This window comes from Drosophila eugracilis, unplaced genomic scaffold (assembly GCF_018153835.1).
Source record: "Drosophila eugracilis isolate 14026-0451.02 unplaced genomic scaffold, ASM1815383v1 contig_90, whole genome shotgun sequence".
Taxonomy (NCBI): domain Eukaryota; kingdom Metazoa; phylum Arthropoda; class Insecta; order Diptera; family Drosophilidae; genus Drosophila; species Drosophila eugracilis.
This window is the reverse complement of record NW_024573812.1, coordinates 10,476,249-10,496,564: the sequence shown is the minus strand read 5'-3', so window position 1 is coordinate 10,496,564 and position 20,316 is coordinate 10,476,249. Positions and strand designations below refer to the sequence as shown.

Here is a 20,316-nt window from a genome sequence, read left to right as displayed (position 1 = left end):
GTTGAATCAAAGGCCAACTGGAAGGATTTCATTCATTGGACTGGCTCCTTCCAGGATGCCAATTAGTTTTGTGCGTATTCCAGGCTGCGCAGGAAAGAGAAAAAACCGTTACAAAAGCAGGCTGCGAAAAGGACTTTCCTTAAAAAGTAACAGTAAAAACTCATTCGATTTTAAAGTTCCGATTGGGCACAATCATATTTTCGGAGCGTTTTCTTTGCTGTTTTCTCAACAACTTTGAATTTTAATACGTTTTAAAAAATGGTTTCGTTTAGCTGTGTGGCAAAACTTTTGGGCAATTTCGAGTGCTCAGCCAACTCGTGGGTCAAAGCCGTTAATCCCGGGTGGTATGCGGCTCGTGAGATTCCGAAGACCATTCTGATCCAGAAAGTGCGAGAGGTGGCCCAAGTGACTAGGTCCATTCGCCAGCGACCTCAAACTGCAGATCCGCCAAAGTCAACCAGAAATCCAAGACAACAGCAATTCGCATAAGTTGCAGAGAGATGTTTTCATTGGTATGTATGTACATTTCTTAAAAGTTGTTGTCTTTGGTTATATCTTAAGAGGTGAAAGAATTTACAAAGCTCGCAAAATGATTGCATACTTAAAGGCACCCTTTAAGTGGTGCATAATATTATTTCATTTATTATTTTATTAAAAAAGTCAGCAAAAATGTACATTTTCAAATAAAATTAATATGGCACTTTTGTTTTGAGTTAAATGGAAAGAAAATATTTTAAATATATCTAAAACTATTCTGGTTAAACTTAAAAAACGAAATACAAATTTTTGATGGCTAAGAAAGCTAATTGTTCCAAAGATATCCCAACATTTTTTTAAGCTTAAGAACAAATAAACACAAATGAACTTTTTATATTTCAGACTGAAATGTTTTACCCAGCGTGAATCCAGAGTGTTGGTAAATATTGCTCAAATTCAAATCCACTTTTAATGTTGACTAACATCTAATTTCGCCCACAGAGTTGCACCGCACCCTTATCGCTTTCGGCATTTTGTCTCTCCCATAAAACGGTCACACCGAGTCGGTGCCGAGTTTTTGCTTCGCGAGCAGGTGGTGTTGTCCAATCAGAATCGCCGTCAACGGCACGAATAAAAAAATTCCAATAGAATAGCCGAGGGCGATTATTTAAGTGTGTTAATGTTAAATGTTAAATGCAAAGTTGCGCGTCGTATGTTTCTCCCACGCAAATCCCAATCCGAGTGTTCAGTGCAAGCACACACAAGTGAATATAATATGTAAGCGAAAGGCAAGAAGCCAGCAACAAAGCGCCAGTGATAAGCGCAATAATATAAATGCAATATACATATGTTTATAGTATAAATTCAACGTGAAAAGAAATCTCGCCAGCAAAGAAAAGTAAAAAAATAGCAGAGGCGACAAATGGAAATAAAGTAAAATGAAGGAGAGATAGAAATCGTAATGTGTAAGCGGGACCCCAGCGTATGAAAAAACGAAAAAAAAAAAACGATGAAAACACGTCTGAGCGAAGATTAAATAAATTTACAAGTGTGTTTTGTATTTGACCAGCTTTTGTGATCGTTGTTGCTGCTGTTGTTTTTGTTGTTGCGGAGGCTGAAAGAAAAGCGGAATAACAACAACAGCGTTGTTACATGCCAGTGTATGTGTGTGGTGAGCAACTATTTCCAGTGATGACCGCGTGACACGATCTGTCCTTCCCTGATCTCACAATATGGAGTGTAATAAATTCTTTCGTCTATCACGCGACCATCTCTTACAGCCACTGAGATGCGGAAGCTAAAAAACATTCATGAATGGCAATTATGTGCCGTGCGCTGCGGCAAGTTTTACCTTCGATTCCGAGCTGCGGAAAAAAGCAACACACAAAACTGCGCGTACGATTTTCCACTTTGGAAGTCGTGACGTTTTTCCATCCATAACGGTGTGTGTGTTTGTGCGTTTGTGGTGGGGGCTCTCTTTTCGCTAGTTCATTCTCTTTTTGTACGTGTGTGTGTGTGCGTGCGTACGTCATGGCAACTCCGGTAAAACGCAAATAAGGGGCAGCGAAAAGCCAATTGCCGTTGAGTGGTCTAATTGGACACCTTGCGCATTACTTGTTTATACTATTTACCATTTGGCGACCCGTTATCAATTGCAGGTGCTTTCTCCTGTAAACTCGACTGCTATTGTACGTGTATGTGCGTGCGACCTCGACAAGTTTTTTCTTTTGTCTTCACACATATGCAATTACACAGAGGAAATATTTGTCTTAATGATAAGGAGTGTTTATATTAATATTCACCAAAGTAAAAGAGTTTATAGTATAGAATTTCTAATATAGTGTTACTGATGGAACTCCGTCATACATATGTATGTACATATCATTTCAAATAAATTCTCATAGCACTCATTATTTTATTTTTCAAAAAAGGGATTTTTTATCTTTCACTTAATAATGCTTAAACTTAGTTTTGTATATTGTGCCTACTATTTTGTATTATTTTTCGATAAATCCGAGTTTATTAACCAGTTTTGTTCATGTTTATATCTTAGTAATTTTAGTTTTCGGGTGGTTAGATGTAGTTTTCCTGTGGAATTCCTTTACTCCTTGGAGTCCCACACACACATACACAAACTGTTGCTGCGCCCCCGCTCACGCACACACACACATGCAAATGCGGTCCCTGTTGATAGTGCCTTCTGCGTCTACCCTTTGACAATCGATGGGGAACTCGCGACTGGCTCTCTCCTCGCATGTTTGCTTTGCTCTATCTCCCGTTCCATTTCCCTCTGCCCCACTATTCACTACCCAACTCGCCCCTTCCCACTCCCACTCGCCCCCACTCTTTCCGTCTGCTTTTCTGTCTGGCTTTGGCTGCTGTGTAAGTCCAAGTTCTCTAGCCTCCGCTGATTTTGTTGTTGTCTTTCGTGTCTGCTTTCGGTTTTTTCGGTTCTCGCCTTCCCCTTTTGGCGTTCGGATTGTTGCCTCATTTATTTTACTTGTCGTTTCTTTTCGGCCTTTCGCTTGCCGTTGTTTTTATGTTTTTTAATCATTTTCGCCTCTCTGATTTGGTAAAAAAAAGAGGCAAAACAACTGAGGCCGCTACTGCTAGTTATCAGCAAAATTGGCCAGATACGTAGAATACCCTACTCCTGCCGCGAAAGTAGTTCTGACAAATTTTCTTGTTCCAAGGTATTACTATTATCCCATCCGCTTTTCTTATTTATAAATAAAACGTTTAAGAAGAGTTTGTATATTAAAACATAATTTTGAAGCTCCATTAAGCTTAATTCAATATTTTAATAAGAACTTCTAAAACTAAAAAACTGCAAGCAATAAATGTATTTTAAGTTTCATTGATTAATATTAAGATTGATTTACATATGTAAGTAGGTCTTTGTGGCTTATGATTCAGAGTAAAATTCTAGTGAATCAATGTACATTTTGGAAAACCATTTATTTTTTACTCATCTATGTAGGTTATTCTGATATTCTCCCTGGAGTGAATTATTCCATATTAATGTAAATTTCTTTAAAAAAAAAACCCCACAAATACTTTAATCGAATTGGGGTTAATATATTTAAAATATGCTGAAATTTCCAATATTCAAGAAATTCTTTAGCTATTAATGATATTACACATATGTATATTAACCCAGTAACATTCAAATTTAAACAATCTTAAAGAGTTTTAAAGCTTGTTAAGAAAATTTAGAGTGTAAAAGGTACTCCTCTTAGGTGCATGATGTGACACCCACTGGATTTTCAACGGAAGCCGAACCTTTGACCCGGTGACGTCTTTTGTATCCCCACCAGCACGTCTTTTGTTGTTATCTCTCTCTTTTAGTTATCGCTTCCTCTCGCTCTGCGCTGGAAGTGTGTTGCGAACTGGAAGCGAGGTCGCAGCCTCTCCGGCTTCAGTTAGCCGGAGTACTCTTCCATGTTGGAAGTTCATTCAGCTTTGACTTTTGACTCCGTGCACTTCGTTCTCCGGGTTTTTTTTCGGTCTACGGTCTAGTTTGTGCCACCCACTTGCCAAATCTCCATTATCTTGTTGAAAGAGAACAAAATTCTACAACTGTTTTGTGTCTTTCCAATGATTAATGCAAATAAACAATGGAAAGCGTATCGAAAACCTTTACTTAATGTGAGAAAATTAGTGGAAATGAGATGGTGAGATGTCCAGCTGCCGGTGCTCTTTTCACACCCGCAAAAAATCACGAGAAAGTTGAGGGTAAAAACAATTTGTTTGGATTATGTGAACGCGAGTGTTGGGTTAATGTTTGATCATCGTCGTCGCCGCCTGCTTCTTCTTCTTCGCACACACTCTGCTCTAAATTGATTTCAATGAGCTTTTTTCACGGTTTTCCCCCTCTCTGTCTCATACACCCCCTACCACCGGTATTCCCATCTCTTTCGCTTGGCGATTATGTGCGAATGTGGCTGTGCAAGTGCCCGGTTTTCATACGACCTTGATGCTGTACATTAACCCATTGAGAACCCCTATACTTGCCATCTCTTTTGCGCCCCCTTCGCTGGGCGATCGTCTTACAAAAAAGGGGAAAAAACAAAAACCAGACATGGGCCATGTTCTCTTCTTCTTTTTAGTGGTCGTACCTCTCGTCGTTTCTTTTACTTACTTAACTCTTACACTGGGCGCCAAAAATTAACACCTTGAGTACCATTACGAAAGTCACTAACAAAGTTTTTTAGAATTTTTAAATAAAAATTAACAGATGCCCTAATACATACCTTCATTACAATTTGGTAGTTTTCAAAATTATCATAATTAATGCGAAAGAAGTAATTTATCTTTGAAATTCTTCTTATTATTACAACTAAAGATTGGAAAACAAAACTGAATTATTAAAATATTTTAGCAAACAAACATTTAACCTTAAAATGCAAATTTCCATCTTTATTAAACAAATATAATAAAAACTGGTTAAAAGCATTTTTTTCTTACAATGTTAATACAAAGGGCAGAAACCGCGGTTATGGCTGAAAAATATTTCATGTGCCTCTTTTCTTTGAGATTTCTGCCCGAATAGATAACACTGGCTTGTGTTTTTTTTATTTTTTTTTTTTGCTATCTTTGGTGTTTGTTTTACTCATTAAACCACACGCACACACGTGCCACGCCCACCCGAGATAATGAAAACAGAGAAGAAGCAAAATGAAAAGCAAAACCAAGGTCAAAAGCTAAGCAAAGTGAAATACTTATTTAATAATTTTCCGTCTTTTTCCCTCAAAAAGGCGGTGACAAAAGTGCAAAATCGAAATGTGAAAAGTAATTTGCGTTCGAACAAAGAGCTATAAAATTGAGACTTGAAGGCGTCGTAAAAATAAATAAAGAAATCGACAAGAAACAAAAACTTCGAGGAAGTGTTATTTGAATAAATAAATAAAAGGTGAAGAATAAAGTGAGAATTGGAGTTTCCAGGTGGGCATGGCCCACTGCCCGCCGAGAATCCGCTGGAACGACCGAACGAGAAGCTGCCATTGACCTCTTAATCGAATTAAGTGAATATATTTTAGAATCCACAAGAAACACACATACATCTCACTGTTGCTGGCGGCGGCTCTCCCGTCACCGTCACCGTCTCCGGTCTACAATCTTCAATCATCAATCTCCCGCATCCCGTCACCAGTTCTCACAATTCTCCGGCTCACCATTCTCCGGTTTGTTAGTCTCGCCGCCAGCAAATGAACTCGCGGTCGCGTTCGAACTCCGCGACAGAAAGAAAATGCATTTTAAGTGAATTTCCTGTGCGCAAAAGGCAATTACGCATCTGATACAACCACTCTGGAAAAAACCAAATCCCGTGCCAGTTTCCCCAAAAACCCTCCGGCAAAAAAATAACGAAAAACAAGACAAATCTGACTGAGCTGCAATGGCCACCACACCAGCGGCTGGGTCAGCAGCTCCTCAACCAACCTCCACGCCACAGAACTACAAGGTGCCATCGACCAGCAAGATATCCGTGGACAAGCTTCTGCGAGTCGGCTACTATGAGCTGGAGAAGACTATCGGCAAGGGCAACTTTGCCGTTGTCAAGCTGGCCACCAATATCGTGACCAAGACAAAGGTGAGTTCCCACATCCAAATGAATCCCTTCAACAAGTCCCGATTCCCTCTATTAACGAAACGATAACTAGTTAGTCATACCTCACTAATCGAGTGGTTGTCTTGGCAATTGACAGCAGACGGTTAAAAGATTGATTATATTATACAGTATAAGTGCAAGTACGAGTCTAAGAATTATGAAATATTAATTATGATCCCAGTTGGGTATGAAATTGAGGAACTTTAAAGTCTCGTATTAGTTTAATAAACTTTTAAAGAAGACGATTTGGGAATATGCAGTTTTTGGATTTTCCGTCTAGTTTTTATAGTATGTACTTGAAATTTTTTTGTGTATACGAACAGATGAACGGACAGACAGACATGGTTTGATCGACGTATCCAAAGCTTCTTTAACTAGATTCTTACAATCCAGGAAACCCTTGAAGACCAAAAGTTTTATAACAAATGATTTTTAAATATTGAGAGACATATGTAAATTGAATGTTTTTCAACCAATCAAATCATGTTCTACCTCGATTTTTTGCGCATTTGAGTTGATCAAATTGATTTTAGTTGTTGTTCTTTAATGATTTTGTTTATTGCCGCGTAAATATGTGAACAATAATTATTTACACAACTTATTGACAATCTGGAGGAGTTTCGTTTCGATTTCGGCATCTCGGCCTTTCTGTTTCGGTTTCGGTTGCTTGGTTTTTTATTTGCCTTCAATTGAATGAGAATCCGGAGGTGGAAATCGACAGATGCTAATCGAATCGCATTTGTAAAGAGTTTTAAAAGTGTGAGTTTTGTATGCCATCTCCCTCATTGATTACCTTACTACGGCATACGAGTCTGTACATATGTGCATATGTGTTTTTGTGAACGTTTTTGAGGAAGTAATTCACCTTTTGTTTTTTTTTTTTTTTGATGACATTTGCATTTGCAAATCAGTTTTTATGTTCCTGAGAATTTCCTGCTATAAAGTCAACTGAAGTTGATGAGTCGGGTAAATTACAATTAAGAGCCTTTTCTCCTTGCTTAAATAGTATAGAAGTTACTTAGAGCGTGTAACAGATTGAGTCACTTGCATACTTATATTATTTGTTTTTTATCAGTTTCTGTGGGTGGGAACGTCCGATGAAGTGCTAACACATCAGCAACAGCTGTGACACTTGATAATTGGGATTGTCAAGAGAGATACTCACACATGGCAGAAAGATACAATACAATAACAGCAATAAACACAGAATTTTAATCATTTAACGTAGCAGAGCGAGGGAGGAACAAATAGAGAAAGATTGAAACGAGGGAAAAGTGTATTTAAGAAGAATATTGAAAATTTTTAAAATCAACAATCAAAACGAATTTTTGCATAATTGACAGCGATGAGGAATCTGTGATGAGCACGTGCCTCTGTCGAAATCGATCTAAATAATTATCGTCGAATATAGCAGGATAAATAGGAGATTTCAAATGTAATTTGTGGTTTCAATTTATAAAATATAGATTTAATGGGTTCAATATAACTTGCATATGGTAATATTATTCTCCAGCATCTTGTATTTGAATTACTCTCATAAAGTTAAAATTCCAAATATTAACGAAGAAGTTTTCTTTCGAGTACATTATAACCTCATTTCAAATCCAAAATCTCTAGTTTTTGTGAGAATTTTGGTCAGTAGCACTTAAGAGCCAGATAAGCCAAGCGAATCAGCTTCCCTCGTTCAGTCGAATTGTTTGTTGACTGTAACGAAATTAAGTTTCCTTGATAAGAACACAGCTGTTCGACAACTTCAAGGTCCAACGGTGCTCACTTATCTTATTTTTGCATTACCCATATACATAGTATATTACTCTGTATAGTATAGCTATATCTGTATGTTAGTTAAGCATGTGTATGTTTGGATCCTATGAATATATGTATATTTACAAGAGTGTAGCCTTAAAGCCCCTGGCTTATCTCCCTTGAGCGCATTTGCCAATAATTCACTATTATCAATGGAAAATGGCAAAGGTTCGCTTGTACACACAAATCTAGGTACTTATCAAATACATACTTACATATGTACATAAGTATATAACTTGAAATATGTATGTGTATTTATATAAACCCAAGGAACAGCAGAACCATCGATAAGCAAATGTACGATATGTACTTAGAGCAAAATATCATAAAAACGAACCATAACCTAGTTTAGATGATTTCTCTTGTGGAAATCTAGGATCGAAGACGCTAACATTTATTTATAGTTTAATCCTTTGTGTATACTATTAATTGGTTTTTTTCTTTGTTTAAAGTTCTAGTTCGTTTGATCGCTTTCATATGTCGTTTAAAATTGAATTTTAGTTTATTATTCGTTTTTATAAATTTGGTTTGCGGAATGTGTTTTCACTCAATTGGCAAGTTTTAGTTTAATTAAATTTTTTCGCAGTTAACTTGGCAACTGTTTTTTAATGCTCCAATTGATGCAATTAAGCAGCAGCCAGCCATGCAGCGTAGTCACTTTATATCACTTTCGTGTTTTCTACATCGAGAAAAATATTTATTATTTTATTTAGTGTTTTGTATTTTAATAATTGACAAAGAAAACAGTTTATTTTAAATGTTATAAAATTAAGAGATTTAGGATATCGTGTTTTAGAGCTCTAAAATATGAATGTTCTTATTATTAATTAGTTTGAGATTGATTAATTTTTATAACTATCTACACCCATTGCAGATTGATATCAATACTAAAAACCTTTGACGGTTTTAAACGTTTATAGTCTTGTCTAACATTTCAAAACACATTCTTAGGCTCCTTTTTTACGAGATTTCACAATCTAAATATCTGTGATATGTTACTAAATTAAGAAACGCTGGGATTTTACAAAATATATTGTAGGTTTTACATATTCTAAGTCTAGAACTCTGATGTATTTTGAATAGATTTGAAATCTCAATAGATGTCTGATTCTAAACAATATTTCTCTCTGTGCAGCCCTATGCTGTCTCTGGTTTTTTTCTGGGCCTATATAGCCGTTTCTCTCACATTTGTTGATTGATCTTTCGCTATGGGCAAATATTTAAGCTGCCGTCTGAGCGTTGCCTCTTGGCCAGCAGACCGAAAACATGTTTGAACATCTAACACGCGTCAGACCGAAACCCGATTGGTGGAATCGGGACGGGGATAGTGGGCGAGCGAGATGGGTGGATGAAATCGTTTAACAATTTTTATTTACCTTTTCATTAACAATTTCGCGGCTTTTTGCTGCTGCTCGCTTTTTGTTGTCTGCGGTTTATCATAAAAATTTTTCCTGTGTGTTTACAAAACCCAAAAAATCATGCGCACTAAATCTAGAGTCGACGTTTTGCTATTCTACAATTTCTTTTCACGTTCTTATTTGCTTGGCTGCGATAGTAATGAATGTCTGTTGGTTGTCTTCCTCTTTCTGCGGCAACACGCACACACACATAGACATTCCATTCCAGTGATAACCGAAAATGTTATCAAGTGATGATGATGAAGAACCTACAATCTTCTGCTGATTCTTCCTCAGCGACTCTTTGTCATCGCAAGAAAAGCCAATTTGCAAAGCAGTCACGTGCGTTTGTCTTCTCTTTCTCACTCATCTACACACTCCATAGAGTGGGTGGTGGGTGAAAGTGGGTGTGTGGAGGAAGCGAGACAAAAGTTTAGCAGCACGCGCCAATTCAATGCTCCCTCAATACTTCACTGCTCACTCTCGCAGGGATTTCGATTGTTTTGTTTTTGATTTGACTTTGCAGGCGATAGCAAAACAAATAATAAATCAACATAAACTCAAGTGTTTCCTCCACATTAACAGTGAGACTTCAATATTGTAATTTTTTTTGTAAATATAAAGAAACAACAAGAAGAAATTATATTAAACTTATATTTATTTTAACTCTTAGTTCCAACATTTTTTTTCGTAATCTTAGGAAATCTGACTTAATTTTTATTATTTTTAAACTAATTATAAAACTATACTTTTATTTTTGACTATTAAGTTGTTTAAAATTTAGTTTCCCTTTAAAATGCTCTAAGTATAGATAGGTACGATAAATATCAATAAAATGCTTATACTAAATATTTTTTAAAATTCTTCGTATGTAATTTGATTTTACTTCAAGAATCTCCACTGTATTTCCTTACGAAAATTTGCGGTAGCCCATTGAAACTTGATTAGCGCGCCAAACTCTTGATCGGCACTTGTATTTGTTAGCAAGTGGATTTCCCCTGTCTGTGAAACGTACTGATTAGAAATTAGTTACCCACAAAAGTGGTCCTCCGCCGCGACCCCGTTTGCTCCATTTCCATGGGCAATTAAGTAGGCCATGACACGAAAACTGTAATTGTAGTAATCGATTTTATATTTCCACCATGAAAGTTACCGCCGCCAACGGTTGGAAAATTTTTAAATCCAGCCAAGCCAAATAAAGTTTACTGACCCCGCAGACAAGAAAAATAGCTGGTGGTGCAGCAGCCAGGAAAAATTAAGAGTGAGGAGTGTGGAAAAGGTGTAAGCGAAGGAGGTCGCATATCGATTAAACACGCGGAAAGGGAAGGAGGTGGGTGGTGGTGCTGGCAACACGTTTGATTACCGCGTGTAAATAACAACAACACGAACGAACACTGCAGAAAGTTGCAAGGACTCTTTTGTCGGACTCCTTCGTTGTGCAACAATCACATGTTCCAGAAGCCCCAATGGAAAAACCAAAAGACGTTGAACAAAAGTCACCGGCTCCAAAGACCCAAGCACCCGAGAAACCCCTTCGTAAGCGGAATCAAGTGAAAATTCAAACTAAAACCCGGACGCCAAAGCAAACACCCACGGCCATACTGTGTGAATTAACGCGTTTGAAAGCTCAGCAAAAGTATCTTGAATGTCATCAAGTCAAGCTGAATCCAAATAATTTCATAATCCAAGATGATGAGGATTCATTGGATACTACTGAACCTGAACCAAAGGTGGAAACTGAGAAGAAAACTGTGGATAAGCTGGAAACTAGCCAAAGTACTAGACCCAATAGCTCCTCCACCGCTGACTTAATAAGCCAGATCAACGAAATCGAACAGGAAAAGCTAGTACTTAATGAAAAGCTACTCCAATATCGCACTGCCAAACGTGGTGAACTGCAGGACATGTGGCATTTTGTGGCCACCGTAAAAGAGGATGTCTTCCGGCCAGAACGTCTTAGCCAATATACAGTGAATGCTCTGAGGGAAAGAATCATTGACCTTAATGCCCAATTGTATCGTTTGACTGAACAAAACTCTAAGGAACTTGAAGAATTGAAAAAGCAGTACGAGAAATTAGAGCGGGAGAATAAGCTCTTATGGAAGGGTAGCATGTAGAATATGTAGATCATGTAGGTTAAAAGATAAGAAGATATTCATATTTGATTTTTAAGTTATTATGATATATACCTTGAAACGCAAATTAGGGATTCCAATTCAAATTACTACTCAGTTCGAGTTTTCTTTATCTTTTCCAAATTATTTGTAAAATGTAATTTAAATTTTAAAATATGTTTTAAGTAATAGATTTATATCTTCAAAAGAAATTGTGTAATTTCTTAAGAGAGCCAAGAATATAAAAAAAAACAAAATTTTTTTCTACATCAAAAACGACATTTAGATAATAGCTATGAAATACGATTTGCAGGGAAATATATTTCTGAAATTCTTGAAATTGTTTCATGGCTCTTGTTTAATGGCCTGGCTTTGGCCTCCCCAACACTCGTAATCAACAACATTTAGACCTTGCCTTGAGGTTGCCTTTTAAATCAATAGGACCTTTTGATACGATTTGGTTTGCCTTCGGCTGAAGGATTCCTAAAAGGAGGCGACACACTGGTATTTTTTGCTCTGACTGTTATAGTTGTTGGTATTTCTGGTTGCGATTATTTTGAAATGTCTCATTTGCGAGCAGTGGGGCTTGAGGTTCATCGCATTCGCCGGCGACCAAAAGGAAAGGTCAAATGGCACGTGGCAATGGCATTTCTACTTTTTATTTTTCTTCTACCTCTCAAACCCTCTCCCTTCGCCCGTTCAATTTTTCTCTTTTATTCCGTTGTAAGCTGAAGCTCAGCTAGCTCACGTGGCAATGGCGATTTCTAGGGCGTCATATCAGTGCAGAATCAGCTTTTGTTTCATGCAATTATGTAAAAGTGTCAAACTCATCTCGTTTTCTTTTTGTTTTTGTTTTTGCGGGCCACTATCTCTCTCGCTCAACAGACATTACGCATTCGCCGCATTGCCCGGCGGCAGTGAAAAAATGTTCGTTTTTATTATAAACAAATAGTTTGCATTGCATACTTGTCCCAAGTTCAAAGTCTCCCACGACGGAATTAATCTATATTGTGATTGAATTTTATTACATTGCCTGGCGTTTGATTGAAGATTTCGAAGAATGTTTAACTTTGATTTGCAAAACAGAATATTTTAAATAGCTTTACTTAAAAAATATATATATAATTACTCAGGAAGCAGAACGAATTTGCTTAAACGTTGAACAAACAATAACAAAAATGTTTAAAGAAACCGGTGGCGATGATGATGATGATGCTTTAGCTCATTGTCATTGAGCGATAGAGAGAGGGGGAGCGAGAGAGCTACTGTTGAGTAGAGAGAGACAGGGCTATTGAGTGAGTGTGCGCTTACTTGTGTTGTTAATTATTTAACATTGTGTTAAATTTTTTAAATGTTTTGTGAATACACAAAAGCAAATAAACAGTCAGCAGCGGCGGCGGCGGCGAACGAAAGTCGAAGTCGTGAGCAAAGAATGTTTTTGTCTTGCCTCCCTGACCGCCATCGCCCCCACACCCCTCTCTCCTTGCCACCTACAGTCTACTGCTCCCCTTACGCCCCAAAAATCATCATCTGCCCGTATCGCATATTCACATATCCGTAGAGATGAGATCCCAAGACCCGAACACGCGCACCATGTATGGCGCTGTCATCGTGCGTTGCTGCCGTTCATGCTGCTGCTATTGGTGTTGATGTTGCTGTTGTTATTATTGCTGCTACTGCAGACTATGCGCCTCCAAACCACCCACATTGAGCCCTGGCAACAGCAGTCACGCCTACAGTGGCTTATATTGATAGTAGAACTACTAAACTTTTTACACATTTTTATAGTAATACTTTAAATATTGTTAAGAATTTAATGTTAATGTATAAAATATACACATTTCAACCATTGACCACAAGCATTTATTAGGAATTGCAAATCAACAGACGATCATAGGATTTAGTTTATATTTCTGTGATTCTACCAAATGGGACATTAAAAACCATATTTGAAATTAATATTTAACATTAAATTTGGTAATAAAATAATATTAGCTTTTGATCCACTGTATTGGTAGCCAAGCGAGACTCGCATTATTTTGGCCAACCCACACAGCTTGAATTTTCGGGGCTCTCTCTCTCTCTGTTTCTCCCACCTTTTAAAAACTAATTTCTCCTCATTTTATTGCTCCACTGCAAACGTTCGTTCACCTGAGGCCAAACAAACCAGAGCAACGACAAACAATCGAGCTGAGGAGAATGACATGTTTGGATTCTTTTTGGCTAAATTCGTTTCCCTGTTTGCTCTCGAAATATTTTTCAGGTGGCCATTAAGATCATAGACAAAACATGTCTGAACGAGGAGTACCTGAGCAAGACGTTCCGCGAGATATCCATTCTGAAATCTCTGCGGCATCCGCACATCACCAGATTGTACGAGGTGATGGAGTCACAGTCGATGATCTACCTGGTAACAGAATACGCGCCAAATGGGGAGATATTCGATCACCTGGTAGCCAATGGCAGGATGAAGGAACCAGAGGCGGCACGCGTCTTCACCCAACTCGTCTCAGCTGTCCACTATTGTCATCTGCGCGGGGTGGTGCATCGTGATCTCAAGGCCGAAAATGTCTTGCTCGACAAGGATATGAACATCAAGGTAGGTTTGTCAAGAATTATTGTGAAAGATAGGTTATCTAACAGTTTTTCTTATTTTCTGCAGCTGGCTGACTTTGGCTTTAGTAATCACTACGAAGAGGGTGCCACGCTTAGAACCTGGTGTGGATCACCGCCCTATGCTGCTCCAGAAGTATTCCAAGGCTTGGAGTACGATGGACCGAAGTCGGATATCTGGAGTTTGGGCGTTGTGCTGTATGCCTTGGTCTGCGGAGCATTACCGTTCGATGGAAAGACCATTCTGGAGCTGAAGAGTCGAGTGGTATTAGGCAAATTCCGCATTCCCTTCTTTATGTCGCAAGGTGAGCCTGCAATCAAGTTAAAGTTGAATGAGTTATAAACTAATTAACAATTTTGTATTACTCAGAATGCGAGCAGTTAATCCGGAACATGTTGGTGGTGGAGCCAGACCGAAGATACACCATCAAACAGATCATCAAGCACCGCTGGCTGAGCGAGTGGCAGTCGGAGATGCAGGAGGAAGAGCGTTTCGAAGCCATGTCCTTTGCCCCCGGATCGGGAACAGTGTCCAAATCGGCATCCACATCCTCGCTGGGCAGTGTGGCGGACTCACCGCCGCAGCTGGACTCCGTGGTGATGACGCACATGCTTCAATTGCCTGGACTGACAGCCGACATGATCGCACAGTCGGTCCATGAGCAGAGATTCGACAACATCTACGCCATTTACAACCTGCTACAGGACAAGTTGCAGCAAAGACGACGCGAAAACCAAAGACTGCAGCACCATGCCAGCCTGGCCTACTCCCGATCCCGCAAGACGAGCATCACGACGGGCGTGGTGGATCGCTCGGAGCCCGTCAAGCAGGAATCTCTGGACCGGCTCAGTCCGCTGAGCAATGCCACTGCCTCTAGCTCAGCTTTGGGCTTTGGCTGGTCCGATGTCGCCGTGGATCTGGAAAAGTTTGGTGACTTTGAGCTCGAATGCCTGGCGCGATCCAATGAGGTGGGAGCATATCTTTAATCATTTTTTTAAGAATTTTTTGTTAAAAGTTAAACTTTTCACTTTTCAAGTCACCTGTTAATCGGCAACACTTGAGCGCCCAGGCTGGTGGAGGCGTCAACGGGGCAAATACTCGACGCCATACGGTGGGACCCGGTGATGTGGCTCACGAACAGGCGCTGGCCAATCCCCATGTACCGCCCATCAACTTTAAAGGTCCACCGCAATACAGCGATCCAACACAGCCGGTACCCTACTATCCGGTCAATCTGCCCATGCTGCAGAATCAACCCCTGCAAAATCTCACCATCAAGGATCAGCATCTGCTCAAGCCGCCCGTTGTTATGGGAGCCAGTGAGTATAGGTTGTATATTATTTGATTTTAAAATACTGAAAATATTAATTTGATAGGCTCATTTGGACGACGTGCCTCCGATGGCGGGGCGAATCTTCACATCTATTATCCCGCCACCGGTGCCGTTGTGGTTCCAGCTCAGGGTCAGCAAATGGACACAGCCGGTTACTATATCAATCCCAATTGTGGCACTGATCCCATGGCTGTGCAGGAGCTGTCACCGCTCAACGAACAGGCGCAGATGCAGTGCTGCCAGGAGAATGCCACCGGCGAATGCAGCGAGGAGCTACAGAGGTTGACTTGGGTCTTATTGTCTTTTTCGATGTGATGATTAATGACGCTTTCTTTGTAGTTACATGCAAAAACGCGGAGGCACTCAACGTCATACAGTGGGCTGCACGGAGGATCTGTCGGTGACACATGGTCCGGGACCCGGATCACAGTCCCAGGCGCCAACCACCTCTTCTAATATGCGGCAGCGGCGAACTGGTCTGCTCACTGTCACCGAAAGGCCGCCAGGTGCGTTAAAATAGCAATCTAAGATTTGTGTTTAAAATATTGATTATAGCTTACTTTGCTTTGAATCACTTTAAAATTAATATATAAATCCAACTTAAAAATTACTAGTTTTTCAATATTCTTGTATAAAATATAAAGTCTATCCAATGATTAGTTGCATGGCTTTATATCTACTCCATGTCAGGCTTAAATTGTATATTTAAGTGCTACATTCTTTAATTTATTTCCTATAAATTAATTTACTTATTATTTGATTACTGTAATAATTTGATGGTTTGCCTTTTTTGAACTTTCTTTTTATGTAAACATTTTTGGTTTTTTGCAATTGATAATTTTGCATCGCCCGCTACTGCACAACAACAACAACGACAACCGCTACCGCTCCTGGTCTTGCTGCTTAAAAACCCTTCCATCTAACTACCGCCTAAATGATAGTGATTCCTCCCGAATTAATACGCGAGGTTGAGTCTCGCATGAACCGCGACTATTTGCCTCCGACCCTGAAATCTCTTAGCCAATCGCCGCCCAATGGTACATATCCGGTGGGCGTGCCCATGGGCATGTCAAAGGGCATGTCGCCGCCACATTCCCTGCCCTTGGTGGCAGCCGCCGGTGGTTCTGTGCCCCTGGTAGCGACCAACAATCGGCGCTTCCAACGGGTGGTCCACTCGAAGTTACCCACCGTTCAGGAGGGTGGTAAGTCTTGAGTTTATGTGTTGGGTTTTCCGGTTGTTGGACTAAGAAAAGATCTAAAATAAAAAAAATAGTTTAAATCCTTTTAACAAAATTGCTTATCGTCAAGCCTAGATTTAATTTAATTTAAATTTATTTTTTTTTAAGATAACTTCGATTATGTTATTTTTAAATAACTTTTTTAAATATTTAACATGTTTGATTTTGTTAATAACAGTTCTATAACTTAAAACTCTAATCATAAAATTTTCTCTGCTTTTAACCTTCACTTTAGAATCTGTAAAAATTATTTTGTTAAATATATTTATAAATATTATATTGGCTAAAATTAGATATCAATTGGTTAACATACTCCTTCTATTTCCTTTTTCTTTTCTTCAATCTACGCTGCTTGTCATTCAGCGACAATAGGACGTTATAGTCCAGTGCGTCGAGCCTCGGAGGGATCCAAAAGCCAGTTCCAAGGACCGCTGCAGGAATGCCAATCCCTGCAGAAAGGTATTGCACAGAGAAACTTTTTGGTTGCACCCAGTCCGCCGCTTTTAGAAAATTCGATCAGTTTGCCAGGTAAGATGAGGATCCCAAAATTAGCGCCACAAGCTTCGACACAAGCTTACCTTTTCTAAGAATTGTAATAAATAATTCGGATAATAATTCATCTAGGTTCACCCATTCATGGCAAACCTGGCATGGGTTTGCAGCTGGCTCTGCGGCGTGGACATGACATTGAAGTTCCTCCGGAAGCCATCAAGAATCTGATGCCCGCCCTGGATCGTCTGGTCAAGGAGCAGCGTGTTAGTTTTGAAATTGCTAACAAGATAATCTCAACGCATGTGGTACCCATGGATTTGGCTCCACTTTTGGGACTGGCAGCGCATGCTTCTAGCACGGCGGCGGTTAGTGGAGGACACCTCGATCAGAGTCATTTGTTGCACCTCCAACAGCAGCAGCAGCAACAGCACATGCTAAGCTTCAGTGTTTCGCCACTTAGCCTGCCGCAGAGTGGCGCTGTGAATGCCTCATTGACCTCCGCTAAACAGATGTTTGGGCAACCTATCTGTGGATACACCCAATACCAACCTATGACACTGGCCTTGCAACCACAGCAACTGGTGGGACAGTTCAGTAGCATCAACCTGGGAGCCAGCAACTCGAATTCGAGCAGCGGCTGCCAATCGCCGGTATACAGTACCAGCTTCAGTGGTAGTTGCTCACCCAATCCTTACCTGCCCTGCGCTGGCGGTGGATCGTCACCGCTGCATCAGATCACCAAGGGCATATCTGGTTTGAGTACTGGTTGTGCTGGAGGATCTATCACCCGTGGCACTTCAGCCGCTAGCGAAGGAGCAGCGGCAGCCGCTGCAGCGAATCAACCTCTAGACCTTTCAATGGATGTTTGTGGCGGGGGAATGGATCAGCAGCCCACGGACTATGCAGCCACCAATTGGTTCATGCCCACGGCTTCGTACTACGACCTTAAACCGCTTAATCTATCGCCAGCTCAACCCGTAAGGGTGGTGCCCACGCCTCCAGCCTCACCCAACTTGTGCATCATACAGGAGGAGAATGGTAACGGCCAAATGTGTCACACTATCAGCACGGGCACTCCATATGCGGGTTGTACTGGTGGGATAACGCCGCAGATATGCCTGACAGATGTCCAGGGCAGTGAAATCACTTTGGTTGCCCTATCCTCGGACAATAGTCGCGACAGCGAGGATTCCCTGGAACAGCACACCCCGGTTATGTCACTGCAGGTGAGGGAATATATATTTTAATTTCAACCCAGTTCGTAATCCTTTATCTTAATGATTTTCTAGGGCCTGATCATCACGGAACCAAGCAGCGATATGCCATCAATTACCAGAGGTATTGGACGTAAGGCCAGTCTAGATTGCGAATCGAGTGGTGGAAGTCATTGCCCAGTGGTCAGTGGCTCTTCACATGCCACCCAATCACAATCCCAGACTCAAACCGAAGCTCAATGTCGACGGGGCAGTGACAAATCGCTTGGTTTCTCTGACGATTCACTAAGCAATGACTCAAATAACCTGTCGCCCTGCCAAGAGCCTTCCGCCAGCTCTGGTTTTAAGTCGGATTCCCACTCGGAGATGGGTGATCACACCGAGTGTGGCCATTTAACACCAGATTCTATGTGCGATTCGCGGCGCATGTCGGATGAGATGTGCTACGAAGTCCCGCTGCCGCATGAGTGCTCCAATTTGGACTCCACCCGTATTCTGGAAATGGTGAAGCAGACCATTGACTCCACAATGCCACCGAAAGGCTTTGTGCTGCATAAGGGAAGCATTAGCTCGGAGGATAGCGGAGCAGAGTCGCGCCACAGCAGTGCCTCTAATGCATCCAGCTCGAATCCTTTAGCATGCGAAGCGGCTTCCCTTTTGGCATCACACTCTGGTTATGGAGAGCCAACCACCAATCTCAGTTTGGAGTACTCGGGCGGACTGCAAATCGAGCTGCAGGTGTGCGAGGGACGAAGCCGGGATCACCATGGAGCTGGGAAGGGAATCAAGTTGCGACGCATTTCCGGGGATCAGTTCGAGTACGGAAAGATCTGCCAGCAGTTGATCAGCACCATTACCATGCAGCAGGTGGCAGGCTAGATTAAGGAATCCCGCCCTGCTAGCTACCCAAAATGACTACTCGCCTTGCCTAAACTCTGCGTAGCTGTGATTAAAGCCGATATGTACGATATATAGCCATCTTAAAAACAGTAATAATTGGATAGGAGTTAGTTTCCAATTTCCTAACAAAGTGCATCCCTTTCCCGTTTTTCGAGTTCAGTAGCATAATCAAAATTTTGAATATCAATTATAGACACTTTTTTCAATTGTTCGTCGATCACACCGATTCTTAGCTAGTTTAATTCAAAACGGAATGTGTATATGTACGTGTAGAAATATTTCAGATATTCGCAAACGAATTACGCACATGCCTAGGTAGTTCAGAAAATTTGTAATACAAATTGGAAGGCGAAAGATTTTTCAGCAACAGGAGCAAGTAAATTACATTCCAACAGTAGAAATTTCATACAAAGGAAACTAATGTTTGTTCTAGATAAAAACTAAAAAACTACATTATATACTATATATATATATATCGACTAATGTTATTTTCGACTTTTGTGCAATTCGTAAACGAGATAATAGTGTTTATTTTGTCAACTCAGTTCAATGACGATACGTACATCTATATCTTCATGAGATATAGATCAACTAAATATTAATATATATAGGTGATTACTAAATCTGTAGTTAGTTTGCAGTGGCGATTCGTAGCTCCGATTAGTGGTAAGCTCTTGATTCCGTTAAATTTTAAACATTTTTTTATGAATGTAGTGAAAGTTTGTTCAGTTATTATACACACAATCTATGGTTAGAGTTATATTCTACGGAGTAAACACAACATTGATAAATCTATTTTTTAATGAAAGACTGCTGTGATTTTAAATGTAATTAATTAATTTAAAGCGAAGGATGGAAGAAGTAAACAACAACAAAACAAAAACAAACAAAAACTACAAACTTGAAACCAATTAGTTATATTATTACATAAATAAATAATTCAACTTTATCTTAAATAAATTACCAATTCTCCAAACATAAGCAAATAATTTTTTTATTTAATGCATTTTAAACTGGGAAAACTGGAGAGTCCCATAATTATTTCAAATTATAAATTTAACTTACATAGCAATTTTCATTTTCAAATTTGGCGGACAAATTCGATATCGGTTAGCGACTTGAT

General features: G+C 39.9%; 3 protein-coding genes across 6 annotated transcripts; all 3 read left to right on the top strand.

Moving 5' to 3' along the window:
- Positions 1-162: 162 nt before the first annotated feature.
- On the top strand, positions 163-1,537 carry LOC108111973. The gene is made up of 3 exons (XM_017221682.2): positions 163-512; positions 880-916; positions 979-1,537. Exon 1 carries the CDS (start codon positions 259-261, stop codon positions 487-489), a length of 231 nt encoding a protein of 76 aa, XP_017077171.1. The 5' UTR covers positions 163-258; the 3' UTR covers positions 490-512; positions 880-916; positions 979-1,537.
- Positions 1,154-20,174, top strand: LOC108111971. 4 transcript variants are annotated; one of them, XM_017221678.1, is made up of 12 exons: positions 1,154-1,254; positions 5,235-6,067; positions 13,666-14,001; positions 14,065-14,320; positions 14,386-14,984; positions 15,053-15,335; positions 15,393-15,630; positions 15,689-15,855; positions 16,291-16,551; positions 16,951-17,115; positions 17,212-18,305; positions 18,369-20,174. In XM_017221678.1, the coding sequence occupies exons 2-12, from the start codon at positions 5,873-5,875 to the stop codon at positions 19,170-19,172; spliced, it is 4,398 nt and encodes a 1,465-aa protein (XP_017077167.1). In that variant the 5' UTR covers positions 1,154-1,254; positions 5,235-5,872; the 3' UTR covers positions 19,173-20,174. The 4 variants fall into 4 exon arrangements, with proteins under 4 accessions (XP_017077167.1, XP_041675570.1, XP_017077168.1 ...); XM_041819636.1 differs by lacking the exon at positions 1,154-1,254 and adding an exon at positions 1,443-1,525; XM_017221679.1 differs by lacking the exon at positions 1,154-1,254 and having other exon boundaries at positions 16,960-17,115.
- On the top strand, positions 10,445-11,742 carry LOC108111972. Its single transcript, XM_017221681.2, has one exon. It carries the CDS (start codon positions 10,755-10,757, stop codon positions 11,403-11,405), a length of 651 nt encoding a protein of 216 aa, XP_017077170.1. The 5' UTR covers positions 10,445-10,754; the 3' UTR covers positions 11,406-11,742.
- Positions 20,175-20,316: the final 142 nt, after the last annotated feature.